Source organism: Ambystoma mexicanum, chromosome 6q (genome assembly GCF_040938575.1).
Source record: "Ambystoma mexicanum isolate Mex_15411 chromosome 6q, UKY_AmexF1_1, whole genome shotgun sequence".
NCBI classification, from domain to species: Eukaryota; Metazoa; Chordata; class Amphibia; order Caudata; family Ambystomatidae; genus Ambystoma; species Ambystoma mexicanum.
Window position 1 is genome coordinate 1,587,782,176 of NC_090937.1, and position 23,246 is coordinate 1,587,805,421.

The window sequence follows — 23,246 nt, forward strand, 5'->3', positions numbered from 1 at the left end:
CACAGAGGGCTAAGGCAGTAGAGTGCATAGAACATTTCACATTGTTGGCCACAACATCATTGCTGAAAAATGTTAATTTGAACCGCGGATCGATGTCTGTTGCCACACAGTAGATAGATATAGCCTCAATGTCTTTGAATCTTGCCTCTACAGCCTTCAAGAACTCTGCTTTCACTAGCTTCACACCATTGTCCCTAACCTCGCCAGAGCTCAGGTAGGCCCTTAAAGCTTTCACAGCAGGAACCACCAAGGAGATGCTTGATGCATGAGAGCAAATCTCCTTTGTGAGCTCTGCAAAGGGTGCCAACAAAGATAAAACATTTTCTGCCAAAAGCCACTGGCAGGCAGAAAGATTTGCCACTTTATCGTCCTCCGCACAGTACAAACTTACTGGCCGCCTCTGCCCTAGCAGTCGCCCCAGCATCAAAAAGGACGAGTTCCACCGTGTAGATACATCTTGAATCAACTGCAATTCAGGCAGCCCTAGAGCTTTTTGCAGTGCGTGCAGGCGGGACGTGGCCGAACTAGAATGTTTGAAGTGGCCTACAAGTTTCCTTGCATGCGCCATCATGTCTGACACAGATCTTTGCACAAAAAGGCCATCATGGATGCAAAGCTGTAGGGTGTGAGCAAAACACCCCACACTAGCTAGGTCTGCTTCTCTGAAGGCCTTGCACATGTTAGCGGCATTATGCCGAAGAATGACGTGCACTTTGGAATGGCTAATTTGCCACCTTTCTAGCATTTCTTGAAATACTAATCCTATTTTGGCACCAGTATAGCTTCCGCCAAAAGCCTCGCACTGCAACAAAACTCCATGCCTTTTCATGTTGCTGGCCAGCCAATGCCCTGTTAAGCTCATAAAAGATTTCACAGTGTTATCAGATGTACAAATGTCCACAGTAAATGCAATTTTCTCAGCCCTCTGAACCTCTGAAGCAATAAACTGGCTCACTTTCTCATACAGGTCGGGGATGATGCGTGTTGAAAAATATTTACGTGATGGTACCTTGTACCTATGCTCCAATTTATGGAGTAAACGCACAAAACCGACATCCTCAACAACAGAAAATGGTTGCAAGTATAACGCTATCATTTCGCTAATACTGCGATGCATTGCATGTGCGGAAGGGCTGTACAGAGGCCACGCTTGTTTTTTGTCCAGACAATCTTTAATGGACAGCTGTGACAATGCCCTCTTGCACTTTGCGGGAGACACATTGGTATTGATTCTCCCAACAACTGCCTCTTTTTTCCTTTCATATTGGACATATTCATTGTGATGTTTGGACCGCAGATGGTTGGTCAGTGCTGATGTGCTGCAGTGTCTCGAGTTTGCAGATCCACGAGACAAAACCGCAAGGCACACAGAACACACTGCCTTGGAGTTATCATCCATTTTTATGGTAAAGTAATCCCACACAGGGCTGGTTTTCTCCTTGGTGCTACTCATGCCGACAACGCAGGGGGTTCTGCAGCTCTGGGCGAGGGATAGGGTTTCTGCTGGGCACGTCTCCTAGCTGTTGCTTGTGGGCCTTTAGGTAAATCAGAAGCTCGTACTGGTGACAAAGAAATGTAAAGCAAAAGTCAAACTTAATTTTTTGGCAGGGCAGTACTGCATGATGGCTCTGGTCTCTGAAGTGGTATCGGGGTTCCCTTTAAAAAAGTTTTTGAAAAAACCTTTTAACAAAAATAACTATGTAAAAAACGAAATATGAACGACAAAAACCTCACTTGAAATTGCCAGGAGTTGGAGTCATTATGTACATCCATTGACGGCAGCAATCATGATATAGCAGTCTTTCATTTAATCAGGCATATGAGCGTTAACCTCCCACCGCAAGCTTCCCCTGAATAGTAAAACCCCCATAGTACTCACCAGGATTGTAGGCACTAAGCAGGCATCTACATCAAGGTGGTGTAAGTCCGTCTCAGGGGTGAGCTTCCTTGGTAGGTGCTGTGTCTTTTCTGGGCTGTGGTATAACTAAAGTAAAGAAAAGGATGATGTTACTGCTAGACAAGTGTTGCAGGATTACGAAAATGCACAATTTTTCTACTCATCACATTTTGTCACAACAAGTCTACAAGAACAAATACATGGCCCAGGACAACTGGATCATAAGATCAAGAAACTATGGCCTAAAAGGAACAAACTATGAAACTCTTTGGGGTGCAGAAGTCCCATCACAGCCAGCGGGACTGACATCCACTCATAAAATATTTCAGACACAGAACTCTATGGAGGGCAAGGCTAAAAGCAACTCTGGGGGCTGCTCCAGCAGGGACATCATGGCACAATGGAGGGGGTGGGGGTAAATGGGAGTACATTGCGAGACAATGGAGGGATGGGGTAAATGGCAGAACATTGCGGGACAACAGTGGGGGTGGGCGGGAACATGGGAGATCATCATGGGACAATTGAGGGGTGGGGTAAATGGGAGTACATTGCGGGACAAATGTGGGGGTGGGGGAACATGGGAGAACATTGCGGGACAACAGTGGGGGTGGGGGTAAATGGCAGAACATTGCGGGACAACAGTGGGGTTGGGCGGGAACATGGGAAATCATCATGGGACAATTGAGGGGTGGGGGTAAATGGGAGTGCATTGCGGGACAAATGTGGGGGGTGAAGGAACATGGGAGAACATTGCGGGACAACAGTGGGGGTGGGGGTAAATGGCAGAACATTGCGGGACAACAGTGGGGGTGGGCGGGAACATGGGAGATCATCATGGGACAATTGAGGGGTGGGGGTAAATGGGAGTACATTGCGGGACAACTGGGGGTGGAGGGATCATTGGAGAACATTGCGGGTGGGGGGGAAACATGGCACCCCTGCTGACTCACCGTGATGAGGGGGCACATTTCAAAGCGAGGCCGCCGGGGTGGCTTCAGTGCCCCGGCGGCCTCATGAGTCTGGGGGGCGGCGGCCCCCCAATGCAAAACAAATGTCGGGCCACCGGCTTTGCACCGGTGGCCAGACCAGCATACCTGAAATAACTGCGGTGAGACCGCGGGGGTGCAGGGCACCCCCGCGGCCTCACTGTGATGAGGGGGCATGGGGGACACATTAGAAATCGAGGCCGCCGGGGTTGGCAAAGTGCCCCGGCGGCCTCATAACTCTGGGGGGGCCGTGGCACCCCTATGCAATACAATGTCGGGCTACTGGCTTTGGCCCGGTGGCCCGACAAACACAACATTATTGCGGTGAGGCCGCGGGGGTTCCCTGTGGCCCCGCGGCCTCACCGTGCTCAAGGGGCGAGGGAGGGCACATTTCACAGCGAGGCCGCCGGGGTCGGCAAAGTGCCCCGGCGGCCTCATGAGTCTGGGGGGGCGCTCCTGTAGGAGCGGCCCCCCAATGCAAAATAAATGTCGGGCCACCGGCTTTGCACCGGTGGCCCGACCAGCATACCTGCAATTACTGCGGTGAGGGCGATGGCGTGGGGGGGGGGTCACTTACCTGGTGATTTCTCCAGGTCCGGGTGCTGGCATCTGCTGGAGCCCGTCTGTTGGCATAGGAATCGAGGGAAGGGAAGAACTGTTCCCTTCCCTCGCTACCTATTTCAACACGTTAGGCTGGTTCCTCTGTGGTCAGACTGCAGAAGCCAATAGGCAAACAGCTTGTTTGGCTTCTGCAGCCTGAACACTGTCAAACTTTCTATGATTGGCTGTCATCTCCCAAACAGGGAGAGGGCAGCTAATCATAGAAAGTGGACTTCGGCGTTGAGTCCCTAAACAGAAACTATTCTGCCGAAGCCGGATAGCTGTATTTCAGCCGAACTTCGGCAGAATAGGGACTCGAAGCCGAAGTTCGGTACAGCCCTACTTGAGATGTGGTTGAAATCCCTCACTTGGGTACAAACGTGTGAAGAGGAATACATTGGCTCTCTCCCCATGGCATCCCGCCCCAGAAATGTGTGGACTGAGTCCGCACCTCGAGTCCTGAACACTGCACGCTCCTTAGAGCGATTTCCCCCCTCCCCACCCCCGATATGTGCTGCTCGAACAATTGTATGATATAATGGTCAAATGTGATACTGTGGCTCCTGTATATCTCTGTGAAATGTATGCTGTACCTGTCGTAACTTCCTGCCAATAAATAAAAGTAAAAAAAATTAAAAAATTTAAAAAAAGACCCAGTGAATAAGGGGATACTATGTAATCCATCAGCGTTCCACATAAGGTGGGGTGTGCTGATCTCATAATGCGGATTGTAGAAAGGATAAAAAGTATCCTTCGACCCTTTGGAACAGTAGTTCACAGAAGGAACCCAAGAGGAAATAAAAAGGGATGTCCAAGGGGCTCCTCCGCAACACTGCACAGAAAGTGCTGTGCTGCTATAATAAAATGTAGATGACCAAAATGTTAGGAAAGTATAATTCCAAAAATAAAGTATGGCGAGTCATAAAAAGGACACCATAAAAGGAGTAAAAGAAAGGGTGAGTGGGGGAAAAAGGTTCCCACTCACCCAAGGACATAGAAAAATAATCCTGAAGTCCAGCTCGCATGTGAGGTAGATTTAGCATAAATATGTAATTCTAACCTAACGTTTGTCTCAAGGCCCTGGTGCCCTCCGGGGAAGTAGAGTGCACTCTTTCTCTCTGGGGAGATGTCCGCCTTTTATCCCTGTGGGGAAGGGAAAGTGCTGTCAGTGTGAAAGTGTGTGTAGTTATTGTCAGTTGCCTATCTGCCTGACCCGGGTGTTGGGACACATCAGGTAAACGGCTCTGGTCTTAGTCCTTTGTTTTTTACAGTGTAAAAGTGTTCATGTAGGAAAGGGGGGCGGGGGAGTGGAGCTTCTAAGTATCCTACGGGGTAGGATGGGGAAAGGGTATTATAAGGATGTGGGTAACACATCTCACCAGTCAGTGTCCACTTCCACTCCACGAAGTCTCCCAATCCAGGTGATCGTCCCCCACTGGTTTCTGTTGTGTTTCATGCATCCGGCTACTTACAAGTATTGCACAGATTTTGAATCATATTATTTTCTATTCCGAAGGTTGAATGTGTATGTGATTTATAGTAGGTGTGTGGCAATATTTGCCTAGATGTTTCATTGCTTAGTGCATATTTTAAAGGCATAATACCTCTCTGTATATTGTTGTGCAGACCTGTCCAAGTGGAAATGTTGGTGTTGCTCCCTGTGGGCTCATTGTAGCCCTAGGCCATTCTCACGCTCCCTCCCAAGTTTAAGCCTTACGGCTCTGCTACCTACCTTGATTGGGTTTGGCTAGAATGTTCTGTCTTTCCTATTCACTGTAATAGGTTGGCCTGCTACACCCAATGTTGATTTTTGAACTCCATCTTAACACACACCATTATGTGGATGCCAGCTTTTGGACATGGTTTGTTTTGTTGTACAGTGCAAACTGAGCCAAATTGCCTATTCTTTCAGATGGTACAACATTGAACTGGTCCTTATCGCTTGCATTTTAGAATGGCTTGTTCTATCTGATACACTATATAACTAACAGTGGTATTAATTTATTTCCTCCTTTTCCTCTCAGTGGTTTACGCCAGAAGGGTTCCAGTCTCTCTTTGCTCTTGTTGGAACCAATGGCCAAGGCATCGGAACAAGGTAATCTTGTTGCACTGGCACTGAATTGCCCTGGTACAAATATTGGGTGGGGCCTGATCCCGTTAGTCATACAGGGGCTGGACCCCGCCCACCCCCGCCCCCCCAGCATCCTTTGTCAGCACTTGCCTTCGGGCTCTCTTCCCGGACTATCCAAACTTAGTCCTCCCTGTCCACTGCACTCTTCCCTCCCTCCCCCCTCTTTCCCCTGGCATTTGCCGCCCTGGCCTGACCAGCACTTGCCTGCCCCCATCTGTAGGGGTACCCCACTCCTGCACTTCTCCCTCTACCACCCACCCCCACGTTGCAGTTATCACCTTGTCCGTCACTTGCACGGTAGGATTGTCACAAGGCCAATATAACCGTTCTTTGTTGTTGTATTCTTATGATTTCCCATGCTCCTCACCCAACCACCGCCTCCTCCCCACATCTTGTATTGTGGCGCTTGGAAACACCTGTGTATAGGCACCATACAAATGTCAAATAAATACAATTTCCTTTGGACATTCATAAATAGTGCTTTTGCTCTGTATTTTTCTCCCACAAATGTGATTGGGGACTGGTTATTAATTTGCTAGAAAACATTTTCTTGATCTAAACACCTCACCACTCCTCACAGACCTTTCACACTCTAACCAAACACAACCATATCTCTTAAAACCGCAACAACCCTCACGCACTACACCACACTGCAACAACAACCACACAGACCCCAACACAACAGCACACGATGAACTCAGAACAGAATACCACACCGACATGCTCGGCGAATGGTGTTCACCGAACTGAAGCTGCCAACAGTACTTTGTCCTACTAACATGCCTAACCTAACCCCCTTTTTTGTGTTCAGATCCGCCAGAACACCAGGGGACCACTCGGGTAGTGATAGTGCGCGGTACAAATATTCTTTAACATTAGAAAAACTGCCCCAACCGCAGCTGATGTTAAAGCCCACTTATGGTAGGACTGTATAAAACTATCCCCTTGATATACATCCCCCAATGTCTAGTATAAGTCTATACTACTCATGGTTTTGATAGTATGGCAGAGCAGCCAGCTTAGCTGAGAAGCGGTGAGTCTGAAGCGGCCGTTGTAGGCGGTGCAGCTTGATGAGGCACTTCCGGTTAGGTCCTTTTCTCTAATCGCTCGAGACGGCGGAGCTCTGATGGTGGAGCAGAGAGCAGCCACCACTACGGTGAGGCAGCGAGGTGAGGGTCAGATGCCTCAACTCGACCAGCGTTCTTGCCGTGCCCCAAACGCCCCTGAGTGAAGTTTTAAACTTCAATAAATCAAAACCCCTTTCAGGCTTTGCGTTCAATGTCATTCGGTGGTCCATCTGCTGCGCTTACTGGAAGAAGGTAATGGGTGACAAGGGGCAGAACTCACCTGTCTGCTTCACACTGCATCGTTTACTCCCAGCGTCTAAACTGGATAGTGATCTTACTGTTGGTTTGTTATTATCTTTTTTGTCAGTCTTCCCGCTGCCTCAGACGGCCTGCCAACTATAGGGGGTGCGGGAAATATATTCCCTAGATAATGGAAGCTGAAATCTCCCCCCTCTTGGGATTGGAACCCCTATTTGAAAACACAACGAGGGATGAGCCTCCACTGCACTCGCCTATGGAAACCCAACCCCTTGCAGAAGAAATACAGCACTATTAGAAGTCCTGGCTTATAGTGCAAAAAGGAGAATGAAACTCCAGGTTGAGCAATTGTCCATTGCTAATATGATGCATTCTAATAAAAACCTTTGGAGTAAGTTTAAAAACACTGAGAAAGGTGTATGTTCTCCTTTTATGTATGCCTACGCCTCCTCAGCCCAACCCAGTTGACTTCATGGAGCTAGAAGCTTCAAATGGGGTTAAACCTAAGAATCAGGAATACGTTACTGTTCTAGGACATACGCTGGTCCAGTTACACTCAATAGCATCACAGCAGATGCTCAATGAAGCACAGATAGGGGGTGCTTCAGCTCCAGGTAAGAAGGGGGTGACTGTGGACCATATGACCTCATCGGCCTGGTGCCTGTTCAAGGAGCAGTTACAGTTGGACATTGTGGTTTGTGCCAACATGGAAGATTTCCACAGGTTGATGCTGACTGCTGGCTTCAATAAGTGCGGTTCAGCATTGCACTATCAGCAAAGACCCACCCAAGTTATAGTGGATCGTAGTGAAAAATCGACCCAATCATCTCCTCCCTCATACAGGGTCCCACAAAGTTGCCATTCAGACAGGGGAGCGTCCTCGACTGTAGGTGCCCCTGGGCAGGAGGTGTCAGGATTATTATCCTCTTCCATGGGGGAAAAACCTCTGCAAGATGCTCACGTAACACCCATTTCTATTTCTGGTCCTTTTGCTAAAAACCAGTCCATAGGACTTACTGCTAAACAAGTGACTTTTCGATCTGTCAACACTCTGAAGCAGTCTATGCCCAACGTTGAGAACCTGGATATTAAAGTCTTGGTCTTGGATGAGAGAAACTTTGTAATAACAAATGTGGAGAAAACCGAGGGTAAAGAATCTAGAGACTCTTTTCGCAACAAGGTATTGGCCTAGCTACGGCAACGAAGTGGGCCAGGAATAGTTTGGACACTGGACCTGAAGGTCATGCGAAGAATAGATCTGAACAGCTGGTGCTAATCGTCATCGAGAGATTGTGCATTAGTGGGCTGTGGGCTTAGCAATCTGCCGTCCTACCTTAAACGTTGCAAATATATACCCAGGGGTGGTGCAAATTGCAAATTGGTATTGTAGTCTCTCCTCCCTAGGCTTCGTCCTGGTTTTAGGCACGAATGCCCACAGGCAGTTGGATACTGCGGGATAGCTTCCTGTAACATTCCGGGGTTGCTTATACCATTTCTGTGCATTGCATGCTGTCCATCCCCTGCCCTAACAACATCCTGCCCCCGGTATGCATTATTTTTGTTTTATGTTGTTTATGATTGTTGTTTGTCATGTACGCGCCATCATGCCTATGGGTACATTGTGCGCATTATAAATAAAATAAAGGGGGAAGATGTGAGTTGTAGTAAGTACAAATAACTTATAATATACATAGGCCCAAAGAAACACTTACACACTAATAGTTATATCAAAATAATTACTTATTTTATATACACCAAGGTAAAGTTAAATATTTAAGTACTATTTCAAAACTAATACACACAATAGGAAAACCAATGCAATATTTCAAGTGAGTAAACCACAAAGTAAAAGACGTATTGATTAAAACAATTCAGAGGCAAGTAAAATCAGTTATTGCAACTCAAAATATTTTTTTGTGGGAATAAAATGTATGAACATTAGCAGGCAAGCACTTTGTAAGACTTGTAATACTTTTCATAGGCCTAAACACTAGGTATGATTCTTCAAAGTCAGATTGGAGTTTAAGCAGGTAAGGCAGAGCTGTAGAACAGGCAAGTTGCAGAGGATTCTTTAGTTAGAAGTAAGTAGCAGGCTTTTGTTGGTGAAATAGAGTTCAAGGACTTCAGGAAAGTCTCCGTGTATGCGCACAAGCTTTAGGCCAGTGCGACTGTGTATGGGCGAACACCCAAACACTGTAATGAGCACTCCAGCAACAAAAGAGCGTTGAAAGGAATCTAGGTAAGTATTACCCTGAGCACCACAGTACCTTGGGATTGATGAAGATGTTGCAGCTGAACACCTTCTTGATGCAGCAGCAGTGGACTCGTTCTCCTGTTCCTTGGTCGTGGTGACAAAAGGTCGTCTCTGGAAGGGATGTTGCAGCAGCAGTCGAGAGAGGAGGCCTTGTGCAAACGATTCTTCATGCTCCAATGCGGATCTATGATTTTGGCACCTTTTTAGAGACACCAGTGAAGAACGGTTCCTGTCCTATCAATTCTTTGCACTTGCTTGCTCCTGCGCTCTGGTCAGGGAACTTTGAGGAGAGGGATCTTGGAGGTCCGGAAGGGGTCCATCAAAGTTTTGGGAGAGTTTGCTCATGGCATGATTATGCACAGCACTCTGGCTCGAAGCCCCAGGGTATTGGCGGCTTGCTGCCAGAAAGGTCACAACGTGTTGTGGGATGGCTTGAATGAAGGTCGTCGTAGGAATGATTATGCCCACCAGTCCAAGGGAAGAAGACGTCCTCTTTGGAGATTCCCTGTCGATTCGAAAACAGGGTCAGGACGGCAGCGGGTACTTCAGCGGGCTTTACTGGTTGCTCGAAGTTTCTGCAGGCATTTCTGGTCGTCTACTTCGGTTCTTCTTTTGCTCAGGATCCTAGCCTTTTATCCACAAACCCAGCCAATCAGCAGCCATGCACATTCAAACTGTGGGTGGTGGCTGTACTTTCAGAACAGCCAGCCTCCGAGTTGGAACTGGATCCAGGCAGGCATGCCAGACAACCACGGACTGCAGAGTTTCGGACTCCTCACACGTTTACTGTCTTCACAGACACTAGTCTTGGCAGGCTTCCCATAGGACTCCTGCCGAAGAGCAAAGTCAAACCAGGAGCTGCCCCACCCAGGTTGGTAGATGACAGACCAAGAAAGACAAGCACACAAGAAATGGCAAAAAGAATTACCATTTTGGGTCAATGGTGGCCCTTCTGTGCAATAGTGAAGCTGTGAACACAGCCAGGGTAGGGATCATGCACACAAGTTGGTAGAACACATCCACTGCCACCAGTCATTTAGGTGTGCCTGTCACTGTAACAAATGTTTGAGGAGCAGTGAGAAAGAAGATACTATGTAACCCCTCAGCACTCACTGATCTCACAAAAGACAAGGAAGAAGGATAAAAGTATCCTTCTATCCTTGGGAACAGTATTTCTCAAAAGGAAAATTAAAGTAGATAAAAAGGAAAGACCAAAGGGCTCCCAGCAAAACTGGACAAATGGTGCTATGTGCTGCAGAAGTAAATTGCAGATGCCTTTAAAATGTTTGGAGGATAGCATTACTTCACAAAATAAAGTAAAACATAATGAACAGGGGTCCCCATAGTCGAAGTAAAAAGAATGAATGAGGGGAAAAAGGTTCCCCTTATTCAGGAGAACAGACAAAAAGATCCAGAAGTCCAGCAAAATGTGCTTGTGGTCTCACAGGTAGAGGGAATTTGGCATAAATATGAAAAATCTCCCTAAGAGCTGCTTTCTGCCAGGCTCCTATAGAAGATTGCACAAATGTACCCTCTCCACAAGTTCTCTTTGCCATGCTATTCTCATTTGTTGCAGCTTCTCCAGTGTTGGACTTGAGATTCAAACAACTTTATAACCTAAATCAAAGTTTACCAGCTATGCTGAGTAATATGGTCTTGAATTTTATATGCCACAAAAGAGTGCTCCTTTTGCAAATGCTACTCAACTACTGCACATCGGATAGAGTTGAAAAACACTGACATTTTGCAACCTTTTTATAAATTCAAAACTTCATCAGATTGATCAATTGAAAAGATGTTTTCCAGAATTGGAAAAATGCTTCTCTTTCTGACGGTCACCAATGTAGATAGCGACAGTATTTACACTTTTTAGGCTTGTCTACAGCATTCACACTGGTCAAGCACACCCATGTATTGTTTCCTTCCTACCGACCTCTGTTGGCACATGGTATTACCCTACTATTTAGTGCCTGACTAGTACCTATGGTTCCCACGCCTTGCCACAGGATTGTCTGTTTCTCCTCTAGATGTTCATCTGCAGGCAGAACTTGTCCATAATTCCAGATCCAGTTTTTTCTTGTCTTACGGCATCAAGATGTAGATTCTTTTTTCTTTTGTTTTTACTTTTATTGGCACACTTGGCATGGTACATCACAACACATTATGACATGACTTACATCTGGATGGACAGATGGGCAATAACTAGTGTCAGGGTCCAGTACAATCCGTAGGGGTACAACATGATCACATGACGTTGCTATTGTAATTACCAGTAGTTTCAGATTTGATCACGGCAAAGGCGCCGGGTTAAACTAGTTGCAAGACTGCGGGGGGGATCCTGTGAAGGTGATGTACGTAGGAGATGCAATTTGAGTGGGCCCCAAATATCTCTTGCTCGGGATGTAGCAGATTACATTCATGCCCATTGTTCCACCATAATCACTGGTCTGCACAACATCTCTCAGCCAGTGATCCTCGCGCTCATCCATCGCAGCAAAACACAACGCTTGGCAAGGAGGAAGCACAGGTTTAAAAATCTGCTCATCCAGCCCAGTGAGGGTTCAAAAATGTGAAATAAACAATGCCTGGGTCTAGAGGTCTACGTTCTTGCCCATTTCTGACAACGTCGCACACATATTCCTCCAAAAATGTGTAAGTATAGAACAGTCCCATAACATGTGGAAGTATTTGGCATTTACGCTGTTAGACCTGGGGCACGCCCTTCCTGGTGAACAACTGCAGCCTATCTGGCATATAGTGATAGCGGTGCAGCACTTTCCATTGCATTAATTGGAACCTCATCTTTGCAGACACTGCAGGTGCCTGCGCACACATGCTTGCTCAGAGGTAATCGGTGATGTCCACCTGGAGGTCTCTTGCTCATTTGGAAGGAGCATTAAGCTGTGGCACCACTGAACAGTTACCAAACGGTACAAAGAAGACACCAAGCCACGGCCCTCACTCGCTGTTAAGATGTACCCCAGCATTGTATCGTACTTGGGTTCCACTGGAAACCCAACCCATTGCTATTTACATGCCTTAACTAGGCCTGCATATTGCAACCACAGCTAGGATGAGCGTTGTATGGGTATAAAATATCGCTGGTGGAAATAAAGTTACCCTTTGAGAACAAGGCCCCTATCATATGAAGCCCATGTTTTGCCCAGGTCTTTTGTGACCAATGTCAGCTTGCGGTAATTAGGGTACGCAGTTCCTGAGAGGGAGATACCTCTGATATGCAGTGGATACACCAGTTTCTTTCCAAATTGTATGCCAGTTCCACGCAGTTATGCTAGCCAGGATGAAATCAGTTGTCCGTAAAGCGAGCAGGGAAGATTAATTCCCTTAGATCCCTGTCACCAGCAGAGCGTCTCAAGTCTAACGTGCGGGGGTGCCTTCTGAGAACCAAGCGGCTGCGAATTGTGCCTGAGCCGCTACCAAGTATAGATAAATGTTAGGAGCTGCGAATCCACCCCTCTCATACAGCTGCGATAACGTGGCCCACTTAAACCGCCCGCACCAGAGTGCCACACAAACCTGCATATTTCTACCTCCAGGTCCTGGAGGAATGACAGTCCAGGCCACAGTTGAATATTAAGGAAAGGGTAGAGGAGTTTGGGGAGCAGAGTCATTTTGATAGTGCTATCTTGCCAGCAACGGTGATGGGTAATTGGGCCCAACGCTTATGTTTAGCTACCAGCTGCGTTATATATGCCACATAGTTGCGATCATAGAGCGTGGCGCCATGCCAGGCAGCCGCAACTCCTAAATAGCGAATGGTTAGGGGCGGCCTACGTAAATCCCTGTAGCTCATGAGGCTCTGTGGTGACATCCATTAGAGGGAAGAGTTCAAACTTACTGCAGTTCACTTTGAGGCCTGATCCCTCTCTGAAGTCTAGGATATCCTGCATGATGGGCGCTAGCTGGATGTGGGTGTCCCTAATGTATAGTAGCACATCGTCAGCATAGAGGGAAATAATTACAGGTACCCAGTCATTCGGCTACCCCGATGTCTGTGTTATGCTGCATCAGGTCCTCTAGCGGTTCAATGGCAATAGCGAATATTGGGGGCGATAGGGGACAACCTTGGCTGGGTGCCTCTGGCTATTGTGAACTTTTGGGACAATGTTCCATTAGTGCAAACCATGGCTATTGGAGCTGCGTATAAAAGCTGCATACACGAGCGAAACCCTGGACCGAACCCATATTTTGCTAACACTGCATACATAAATTGCCAGGAAACGGCGTCAAATGCTTTTTGAATATCAAGCTGTTTGGGCCCTGGGATCTATCTATGCTAATATATTGAAGAGGCGTTGTACGTTTAAAGCAGTGAACCTCCCGGGGATGAACCCTGATTGGTCTGGGTGGAAGATGTGGGGCATAAACACCATTAATCTGGTGGTCATTATCTTTGAAAATATTTTAACATCTGTGTTGATTAGGGAAAGGGGTCTGTATAAACTGAATAATTCTGCAGGTTTTTTCAGCTTCAGGAGGACTGTAATAGCCTCTTGCAAGGAGCCCAGGCACCTCTGGAGTTTCCTGCCATAGCCGCACCAGGTAAGGGGCCAATAAGGTCTAATATCCGTGCCCAGTGCTTTCCCTGATGGTAAATCATCAGTCGCCCAAGTGATGTTGGCAAGGGATATCAAGCGGGGTCATGAGACAGCTGACTGATTGGCAGGTGTTCAAGAAACCGGTCAATTTCATCTAAGGTAAAAGTGTCCTTATTGGAGTAGAGGTCTGTGTAAAAGCGAGTGAATACCCTGTTTATAGCTGCTTCAGTGTCCACCATGTTGCCCGCTTCATCTGCAACAAGTGAGGTGCATCCAGTGCCCCCTTCCTGACGTGGGCTAATAATCTACCTGGCCTCACGCCCTCCCCATACCGCCTGGCAGCCAGCGGATTGTCGAAGAATGTAAGCTCCCGGTCAGCGTGTGCCTTGAAGCCATCTATTGCCTTGTTGATCTACAGGAGTGTGGCTGCTAGCCCCAGTTCTAGTTCTCCTAGTTGATCCACAGTTGGCTATGTCACGCCTAATGGTTTTGAGGACACTGAACTTAGCAGACATGGTGAAACCACGTATGTAAACCATAAAGGCTTCCCAGAGTGTACTGGTCAGGGATTTTTTTGCCCCTTTAGTGAAAATCAAAAGTTGGCACCCATTAACCCACAGTTTAATTTCCTAAAAACTGCTGTCAGCACAACAGAAGCATTTATTTGTGATTAACCAGTTTGACAAGCATATAACATCTTTATAAATATAACCTGTGCTAAAACACAGAGGGGCACACAAATAACAGAGCATGCGTGGTGTCTGACAAAAAAAAAACATTTCAAAGAAACTAGTGAACGCAAGCAGCATTTTTCAATTTGGAAATTACTGTATTTTTTATGGGAGTGTGAAATGCACATGTGGAAAACAATAGTGTGCGTAGCATGTAGAAAGCCTGCATCAAATGCAAAGCAAGAGGCACAAAAATTACAGGATATTTGTGTGGTAGTCCAACAAATATCTGTGTTTTTTGAGACAGCTACTAATAAATATTGATGCAACAAAGAGGTTTTTGAAGTTCTTAATATAATCGTGAAGGCATATGTTATTCCATCCAGGGGAAATAATTGGGCCAAAAAAATATTGGTAAAAATTCCGAGGTTTATAAATATCCCCATCCCGATATCGCCCGCTAGTAGCTCTCTATTGTTGGCCTCCACTACAAGTAGCTCTAGCTAACGTAAAGGTTGGAGACCCCTGCTCTAAAGTATATAAGACACCCCTGCAGCACCTGTTTTGTATTTTTTCTTTCCGGGTGTGCTGCGGGGTGTCCCCCGCAACGCCCCGCTCACTACACTAGTGAACGGGGTGTTGTGGGGGCACCCCCTGCAACCTCTGCAGTCTTTTCTTTTTTGTTAATACTTCCCTACAATGCTACCACCAAAGGTTCAAACTTCTGGTGTTCGAACCTTTGGTGGTAGCATTTTAACGACTTTTTGTACATATGACTGTTTGGATATGGTCAAATCGTACAATACCTCAGAAGTTCCTGTGAATATTTTCTTGTCTCTAGGATAAAAAATGCAAGAAGGCTTAACTAACGTCTGAGACCCTGTTAAAGAACTCGCTAAGGGGACACAAGGAGCAGCTTTGGTCGGAGGTAAGAGGGGGTTGCCCTGTACTCCTCTACAGGCACTCCAATGATCGGGGGCGACATTCTGGAATAAGGTAAGCAATACCCTTTTTCCCCACAGTGCCTTTGGTTAGAAGAAAACGTTTGGCTAGATGCTCTTCAATGTTGCAGCTCTGGACCCGACCTCCAGATTCCTTGGTCTGATGACGAAAGGCAGGACAGTGGATAGGAGATCTCAGCAGCAGTCTTGAGGGAGGACCTCTGGCACGGCTTTCATCAACTTCTCTGGTCACTCTGCTGTTTTGGCGCCTTTTTCTGCAGCACCAACAAAGGATTCAATTTGTCGGGTCAATCTTCTTCGGTTCCACAAGTCCTCCACTCTGTTGAGGGGATTTAGACGTGTTTGATTGTGCCGTTGGAGGTTCCATGAGGGCACAGCATAGACTTGGAAGAATTTGGCTTTTCCACGACGAAGCACTTCAAATAGGCAGCAGGTCTCCTGGCATTTGGGTTTCACAGCTCCGGAAAGTCACAGGTTCTCGGGAGATGGCTCAAGATAAAGTTTGTCCTGGGGCTGGTTGTTCCCACCAGTCAAAGGGAAGGAGGTACTCTGTTGCATAGAAAGCAGTGTCGGGACCACAGTGGTCTCTTGCAAAGGGTCTTCAGGCGTCTTCGGTTACTTCAGTTTTCAGTGGTCGGCTTGCTTTTTCACTTCTGGAGCCTCACCTTTTTATACAGTTCCGGCACTCACTCCTGCAATCTTTTAGCATTTTACAGAAAGGGGTGTATGCCTTTCTAATCAGGACAGCCAGACCCCGACTGGGGAAGAGGGACACCCACCCAGGGACACCCACCCACCCCCACCGCTTTGTTGCCCCTATTGTGCACTACCAGAGCTATGGACATAGCCTGCGGTAGAGAAATCACACAATAGTGGGTAGAACACGTCCACTGCTATCAGCCATAACTAGAAGGTTGTCTGTGTGACTAAAAGGTCACAGGAGGCAAGAGAAGGGGGATACTAAGTATCCTCATGGTACTCCACATAAGGTGTTGTGTGGAAATCTCTCAGAATATAAAGTTTTAGAGTGATACTCAGTACCTCTCCTATCCTGGACTGTAGTTACTCTAGGATAAAGAAAAGAATCTCTAAGGAGGACCCAAAGGATTCACGGCAGCACTGCCCATCAGGAGCTGTGTACTGCAATAGTCAAATAAAGATGCCTTGAAAGAGATACAGAGGAAAGTAGACTCCATAGGACAGGTAAAAGACAGAGCCCATAAGAATGAATGAATAAGTGGAACAAATCGCCACTCATTCAGGATTTAAGAAAAAGGTCCAGAAGTCCAGCAAATAGTGCTGGGGATCTCCCTAGGAGAGGGGATTGTTAGGTAAGAATTGATGCAGTCAACCTGTGTGAGACTACACATCACCTATCTGCTTGGTATTAGGTAACCCACCTTTTGGTATAGGTATGCACTACACAGGTTGGTAGTGTGAATGGGCAGCTAGGCCCAGTCACAAGAGGGGTAAATGTGATCTGTAGAGCTGTACAATTGAAATCCGTAAATACAGGTAGCCAAGTAACACTTAAACTCAAGGTTTCTGTTCTAAATAGTTATTTATTTAATTAACATACATTTTTAAATAAGCATTCTTTAAAAGGCCAATTCATGTAACAATGTAAATACACTTTAAAATCGCTTTTTAGAATCGGCACAAGTTAGCGGATAATATTTGGACATGCTTCTTACGCAATTCCTACACCCTGAGGTGGCCTCAATCACAAGGACAGTATTGGCATTTATATATCACACTAGTTTGCAGATTCTGAGGTTGCAGAAAGGAAAGGTTTAAGGAAGTTTTCAGTAAATGTGAGGACAACTAAATCTTCCAATTAAATCTTGACAAGCCTTTCCCATCAGGAACAGGCTAAAACAAGTCACCACCAATGGGGGACAAACAATTTCAAAGTCAATGGGCTAGAAGAGTCTTCGGGGGATCAGGACGGCCAAAGTCAATTTGAAACAGTCTATGGAGCTGATGTACTTCTTAGAATCAAAGTCTTGCACAAAGTTAGAGAGTTTGTTAGAAAAGCACTTGTAGGGTCGCAAGCTGTTAAGCCTGTGAAAAGAGAGTTGGAATCAACTCCCAAAAGTAAGCAATTGCAATTCCCAACAGCTTCAAGACAATGAGGTAAGTACCCCAGGTCTAAACAGTACCTCTAGTTTGAAGAAGAGTGGTCCAGCTGGATTCTGTCTTCCTACTGCAGTGCAGATCCTTTGTTCCTGGGCCTCAGTCATGGGGACAAGAGGGAGGGCGCCAGGAGGGATCATGCAGCGGTACTTGGGAGGTCGTCGGCAGCTACGGGCTCCTTTTTTCAGTTCAGCGCTTAGCAAACAGCTCTGTTGCGGATTGTGAGTACCGGTTGGGCTTCCTTCACTTATTGTGTCCTATACTCTGCTGAGGTGACTCGGGCTCTGGTCGTCCTGCTTCTGGAGGGTCATTACGAGACTCCTGTAGCTCCTGTCCGGATTTCAGACGTTTCACTCAACTATGCATTAGTCGACCACTGGCGCTCTCTTCTTGCAGCAGCGAAGAAGTACAGCCAGTCAGGGAAGATGGTCCAGTAGAGTTCGTCTCGGGGTCAGTTGGTCCCACTAACCCAAGGGAAGAAGTCGTCCCTTCCGGAGCTTCTCTGTTGAATTGAAAAAGTAGTTTCAGCACAGCAGCAGTGCTTGACTGGGCAATTCAAAGGTCCAGGAGGATGCAGCCAGCTTCGTTTGTGGTTTCTTCATCTGGTGTTTCTCCCAGTGATCGACTCTGACTCTAGTCTTCAAACCCTAGCCTTTTAGGCAGGTTTCTCCCATTCTTGCACAGCCTAGGCTGTCAATCACACAGCAGGGTGGCTCTCCCAAAAGGACAGCCAGCCAGCCAATCGGGACTGGTCGCATTCAGGCGCTCCCAGAGACAAAGGACAGGGGAGTTTGGAGAACCTCCCTCACATCCTGCCTTTCCACCTTTCCACGCACACTGGAACCAGAGACGGGCTTCAGGGCTGAAGCCCGCAAAAGACAAAACGAACAAAGGGCTCAACCCTGTCTCAATTTACAGAGTAAAACCCAAGAAAGACCTCACAAACAGAAAATGGTGAAAAAAGACTAGGGCCATTTTGACAAAATGGTTACCCATGGTGCTGTACTGCAGCTGAGGGTTCAGCCTGCATTAGAAAAGCACAATGGTAGTGAACCACTGCCACCAGCCATTTAAAGTAGTGAGGGTAAGTATGTTACATGATAATTAATATAGTACAAGGGGCTACTAGGTAACCCCCCAGCACTTCTACAAAGAAAAAACGTAAGATTTCCCTTACTATTCTTGGGAACAGTAGTTCACACAAGAAAAGGCATTGAAATCTTATGTGGAATCCGGAGGATTTCTGAGTGACACTGCACTGAAGGTGCTGTGTGTCGCCATACTAAAAGTAGATGCCTGCAGAGTTTTTCAGACTCCAAAAACAGTGGAAACACAAAATCCAAATCAGATCAAAACACACGAAAGAGTGAGAAAAAGGTCTCGCTCATTCCAGGGTAAAAATTAAAAAGTACAAAAGTCCAGAAAAAGCGCTGGAGGTCTTCAAGGTGGGAGGGTTTTACCACTTAAATGAAAATTCTCCATAACAGGGATGAAGCATAAAAATGACGACTCTCCCTAACAAGCCCAATTCCTTCCCTGATCACAAGGAGTTAACTTGTAAACAGTTCTCTCTTGCCATGCTCTGGTCCTCTGCAACTCCATCCTGGTGGCCACTCGGACTGCTCCAAGTCTTCTACAATTTAGGAAAGGACTGAAGACCTGGCGCTTCCACTAACACCTTGGTGTAACCTATATCCAAGCTATCTAGTGCACTTCCCCCATCCGTATATTGTACTTTGGTAATTATTACTATTATTTGCTTGACCTATGTAATTCTCATTGTTGATATTTTGCTCTATGACGTATATAGCGCTCCGTTGCTCCCAAGATAGAAATATTTAACAATGCACAATATGTCTTGGCAATATTAACTCGGACTTAAAACCAAGTCAAAACTGTAGAGGCAAAATTAACACCTTTTCATAAAAAGTAAAAAAAAAAATATTAACGGAAGAAAGTAAAAATAGCTCCATGTATTTTAGCCCGAATATGTACTTATACCAACCAGTTCAGCTTGCCAAAAGGCTTTGGTTATTGCCATCTGCTGAGGTATCTGGTAAGAGAATCCCACCATTCTGGTGCCCAAAAGCACCCTTACACAATCCTCTACCCCTTACTGCATCCAGGCAAAAGTGGTTTTCCTTTCATCTACTTAGCTTTTTTATTCTCCAATTAAATATCAGTTTATTTTTCTGTCTTCACTTTTTTACTTTTTTTCCAGTGAAATGATTTGTTAGGCTTTACTTTTGAATATTCTACACGTGTGCGTTGTTATTGTACTGCCTGTGGCTGTACGGTCATCCCCTTGCATGGCTCACTGCATGTTGCACCACCCCCAATGACTGGAAGCCAGATCCCTGTCTCTTATGCGGGAGAATCTTGCAACTCTGGTTCCAGTAATGAATTCCCCAGAAAACCTGCCCCTCTCTGGAAAGGCCCTCATTTCCCTCAAACTGGCAAATACGGATTGGATGCTGCTCGCTGGCACGCCAACGTTAAGTATTCAGTCTTGTATTTTGACAGCAGACTTTGCAAGGTCCGAGGGAGATGGGGAGGGAGGGCGGAGTCGGGGTCGTAAGCGGGTTTTCAGAGCCTACGAGCATTAGGGTTTCTGAGAATCTGAGAAGCCAACCGAAATTTGCAACAATTGTATAGCAAGGACCTGATTCACAGGAGAAGTTTATAATGGTGCAGTGCCATAGGAAAACGCTCTGTGAATCCTCCCCTGAATCTTTGGCCAAACTGTCGGAGGTGGAGTGAAAGAGCAATGGCGCTTAATTTTTACAATGATGTAAGCGGAGTGAAAGAGCAATGGCGTTTAATTTTTGCAATGATGTAGGCGGAGTGAAAGAGCAATGGCGTTTAATTTTTGCAATGATGTAGGCGGAGTGAAAGAGCAATGGCGTTTAATTTTTACAATGATGTAAGCGGAGTGAAAGAGCAATGGCGTTTAATTTTTGCAATGATGTAGGCGGAGTGAAAGAGCAATGGCGTTTAATTTTTGCAATGATGTAGGCGGGGTGAAAGAGCAATGGTGTTTAATTGTTACAATGATGTAGGCTTGGTGTAAGGTACAGATGACGAGGGCAAATTATGTTGAGGTCAACACAAGTACAACAAGCATTGGCAAAATGCCAACCGTTTTGGCTTTAGTGTAGGCATGGGAAAGGTCACTTGCAATGCATGCACTGCCAAGTGGTGTTAACTGGCCATTGATAGTTGCAGGTGCAAAAGAGTGTGAGTACCTGGGCATCTAATAGTGCCTGGCAAATGGGCCTAATACTTATACACAAGCCAAAACTGTTGGATTTGCCAATTCTTGCTTTTTACAGTATTTCAGTGAAGGACACGCCTAGTGCTTATAAATAGAGTGGTTGAAAGTGGATGTGGTTAAGACATTTTTATTACACCAGTGGGGTGTTTACACTTCCAATTAAACGATTAACTTGGAAAAGACTGCTTTGAAAAAACTCTGGCAAGCACTTTGAATGGAAAGTTTGATGGTAAGGCTTGCTATGATATGATATTTATGGCACGCCTATATACAAGTGTTTCAAGGCGAGATGAGGCAAAGTGAGGGGAACAGGTGGAAGATGGAGACCATGATCTTTACTAGGCCAGCAGACATTGAGATCGCTCAAGTGCGGGGCAAGGGGACAGTGCAGTGCATGGGATCGACAGTAAAAAAAAAATAGAATAAATAAAAGCAGAGTAATTATTAAAAACTGCGTCCAGCTGGTGGCAAGGTCAAGGGTAAGTGCAGACATCAGGTGTCCAGTGCTGGTAGGGGACCATAGTGTTACAGAAAACAGTCCCAAATACGGGGGTTGCCAGGGAGACATTGCAGGTGTGCAACTGGCGGGGGAGAGGACCGGGGGGCCCGAGATCAGAGGGTAGCCAGGTGACCAGTGCAGTTTCAGTTTCAGCCAGGAGTTCAGCAGGGGAGCGGAGGAGAGAAAGTGAAAGCAAAGAGGAAGGTTTGGAGGTACTTGCAGAACTGGAGATGGTGCTCCTCGAGTTTCAGGGAGGCTGTTCCAAAGGGAGGCCCCAGCAGAAGAAAGAGATCTACCACCAACTCGTTGCTTGGAGAAGCGACTGACCCTGAGGGAGTAGGAGGTGGATGCACAAAGAGCTCGAGAAGGAAGATATTTAGGAAGAGAGTTGAAGGTATTGAGGCCCCAGAAGGCCTTGGGGACAATGCAGAGGGTTTTGAACTTAATCCTCGCAGCCACTAGCAGAAAGTGCAGAGATTTCTGTCCTGGAGAGATATGATCCCTGGGCCTGAGGCCAAAGACAAGTTTTGCAGTCCCTTTCTGAATGAGTTGCAAAGGGCAGAGAGTAGAAGCAGGCAGATTTAGAAAGAGGCAGTTGCAGTAGTCCAGCGTAGAGAGAACCACAGCTCTGTAGATAGTGAGCTTCTGAGGGAAGGAGAGGAAAGGAAGAATACCTCTGAGGAGGTGCAGCTGGTAGTTTGACTTCTTAGAGACGTCAGAGATGTGAGGAGAGGAGAGTCTGGAGTCGAAGATAGCCCAGAGGTTTTTAACCTTACAGGTGGGAGCATGAAGATGGTCAAGAGAGGCCGGGCAGAGAGTGACGGGAAAGGAGGGAGCAGGTGTACCGATGAGGAGAATCTTAGTCTTGCTGGTATTGAGGCAGAGATCATTGGCGGCACACCACTCCTGGATTGCAGACAGACAGTCACAGATGCGAGAAGAAGTGGCAGAAGGGAGCCTGAAAATTAGTTAGGTGTCATCCGCATAGTACTGAAAGTTGGGGCAAAGAGCGGCAATGCGGTGGGCAAAAAGTGCCAGGTATTGGTTGAACAGCCAGGGAGAGAGGTCAAGCTGAAGAAATTCCCAAGATGAGGTGTTTTGGGCCAGGAGGAGGTAGGAACTGTGTGGGAATGGCCGTAGGGATTAGCATGGCTGTGGGCAGTCTATAGGTGGGCAAATAACCAACCACCACCTGCAATCTTTAATCTTTGCATCCCTCCTCCTATGCCATTTCTCCCTATCTGTTTTCTCATGCAATAGTTTCAGCTTGCATGCTGCGCAAGAGCCACCTTACAGCTCAGACTAGAGATATGCTCTATATTAAACATAAAGCGTCACGAAGTTCATGGTACAATAGCTCGTGTGCTGATACCGCCATATCGGCTCCAGGTCATGCACAAGGAGCGTATGTATTCACCTGTAAATAGTGCTGAGCCCAGCACCTCGCTGGAGGCTGGAGCAGTGGTCACTGGTCACGCAGAAAGAACGCGCGGTGTGCTCATGGGGTGCACGTGTCTAGGAATGCATCGCCACTTCTGGTTCTGCACTGATCTTTGTTGGTCCCCCTTCTTCAGCCTGTACGTTGCTGCCTGTACCGTGGGGGCCGTGTTCTGCATATGGGTTAGCGCCCAGTGCCAGAGTGCAGCTGCTGGGGCAGCACCGCATTCTGGTGTGCATGCTGTGGACTAGAACATCCGTGAGCCCTAGATTAGCATAGTCCACTCCATGGCAAGGAATCGTGGGAGTCGTAGTGCGAAACATCTATTGGTCCACTGGTGCCACTCTGTGACTCGTTCCTGGGATCAGGAGCTGCATTCAACCTGTACCTTTCTGAGCCCAGAATACAGACCAGGATTGCACGGGGTTTGAAGAGGGTCTGTTACTTAACTTTCAGCTGTGCTCAGATCCGGGTGCAACTGCAAGGTCAGACGTGCAGTGTCGCAAAGACTGCA

The 23,246-nt window shown here is 46.7% G+C and overlaps 1 protein-coding gene across 1 annotated transcript in view; it reads left to right on the forward strand.

Annotated features, from left to right (window-relative positions):
* The window catches only part of SMYD5 (SMYD family member 5), a 338,185-nt gene that overhangs the window by 170,367 nt on the left and 144,572 nt on the right, over nucleotides 1-23,246 (forward strand). The window contains exon 8 of the mRNA XM_069632308.1: nucleotides 5,508-5,578. Within this exon, the coding sequence (XP_069488409.1) occupies nucleotides 5,508-5,578 (71 nt within the window). The remainder of the gene's footprint in view (nucleotides 1-5,507; nucleotides 5,579-23,246) is intronic.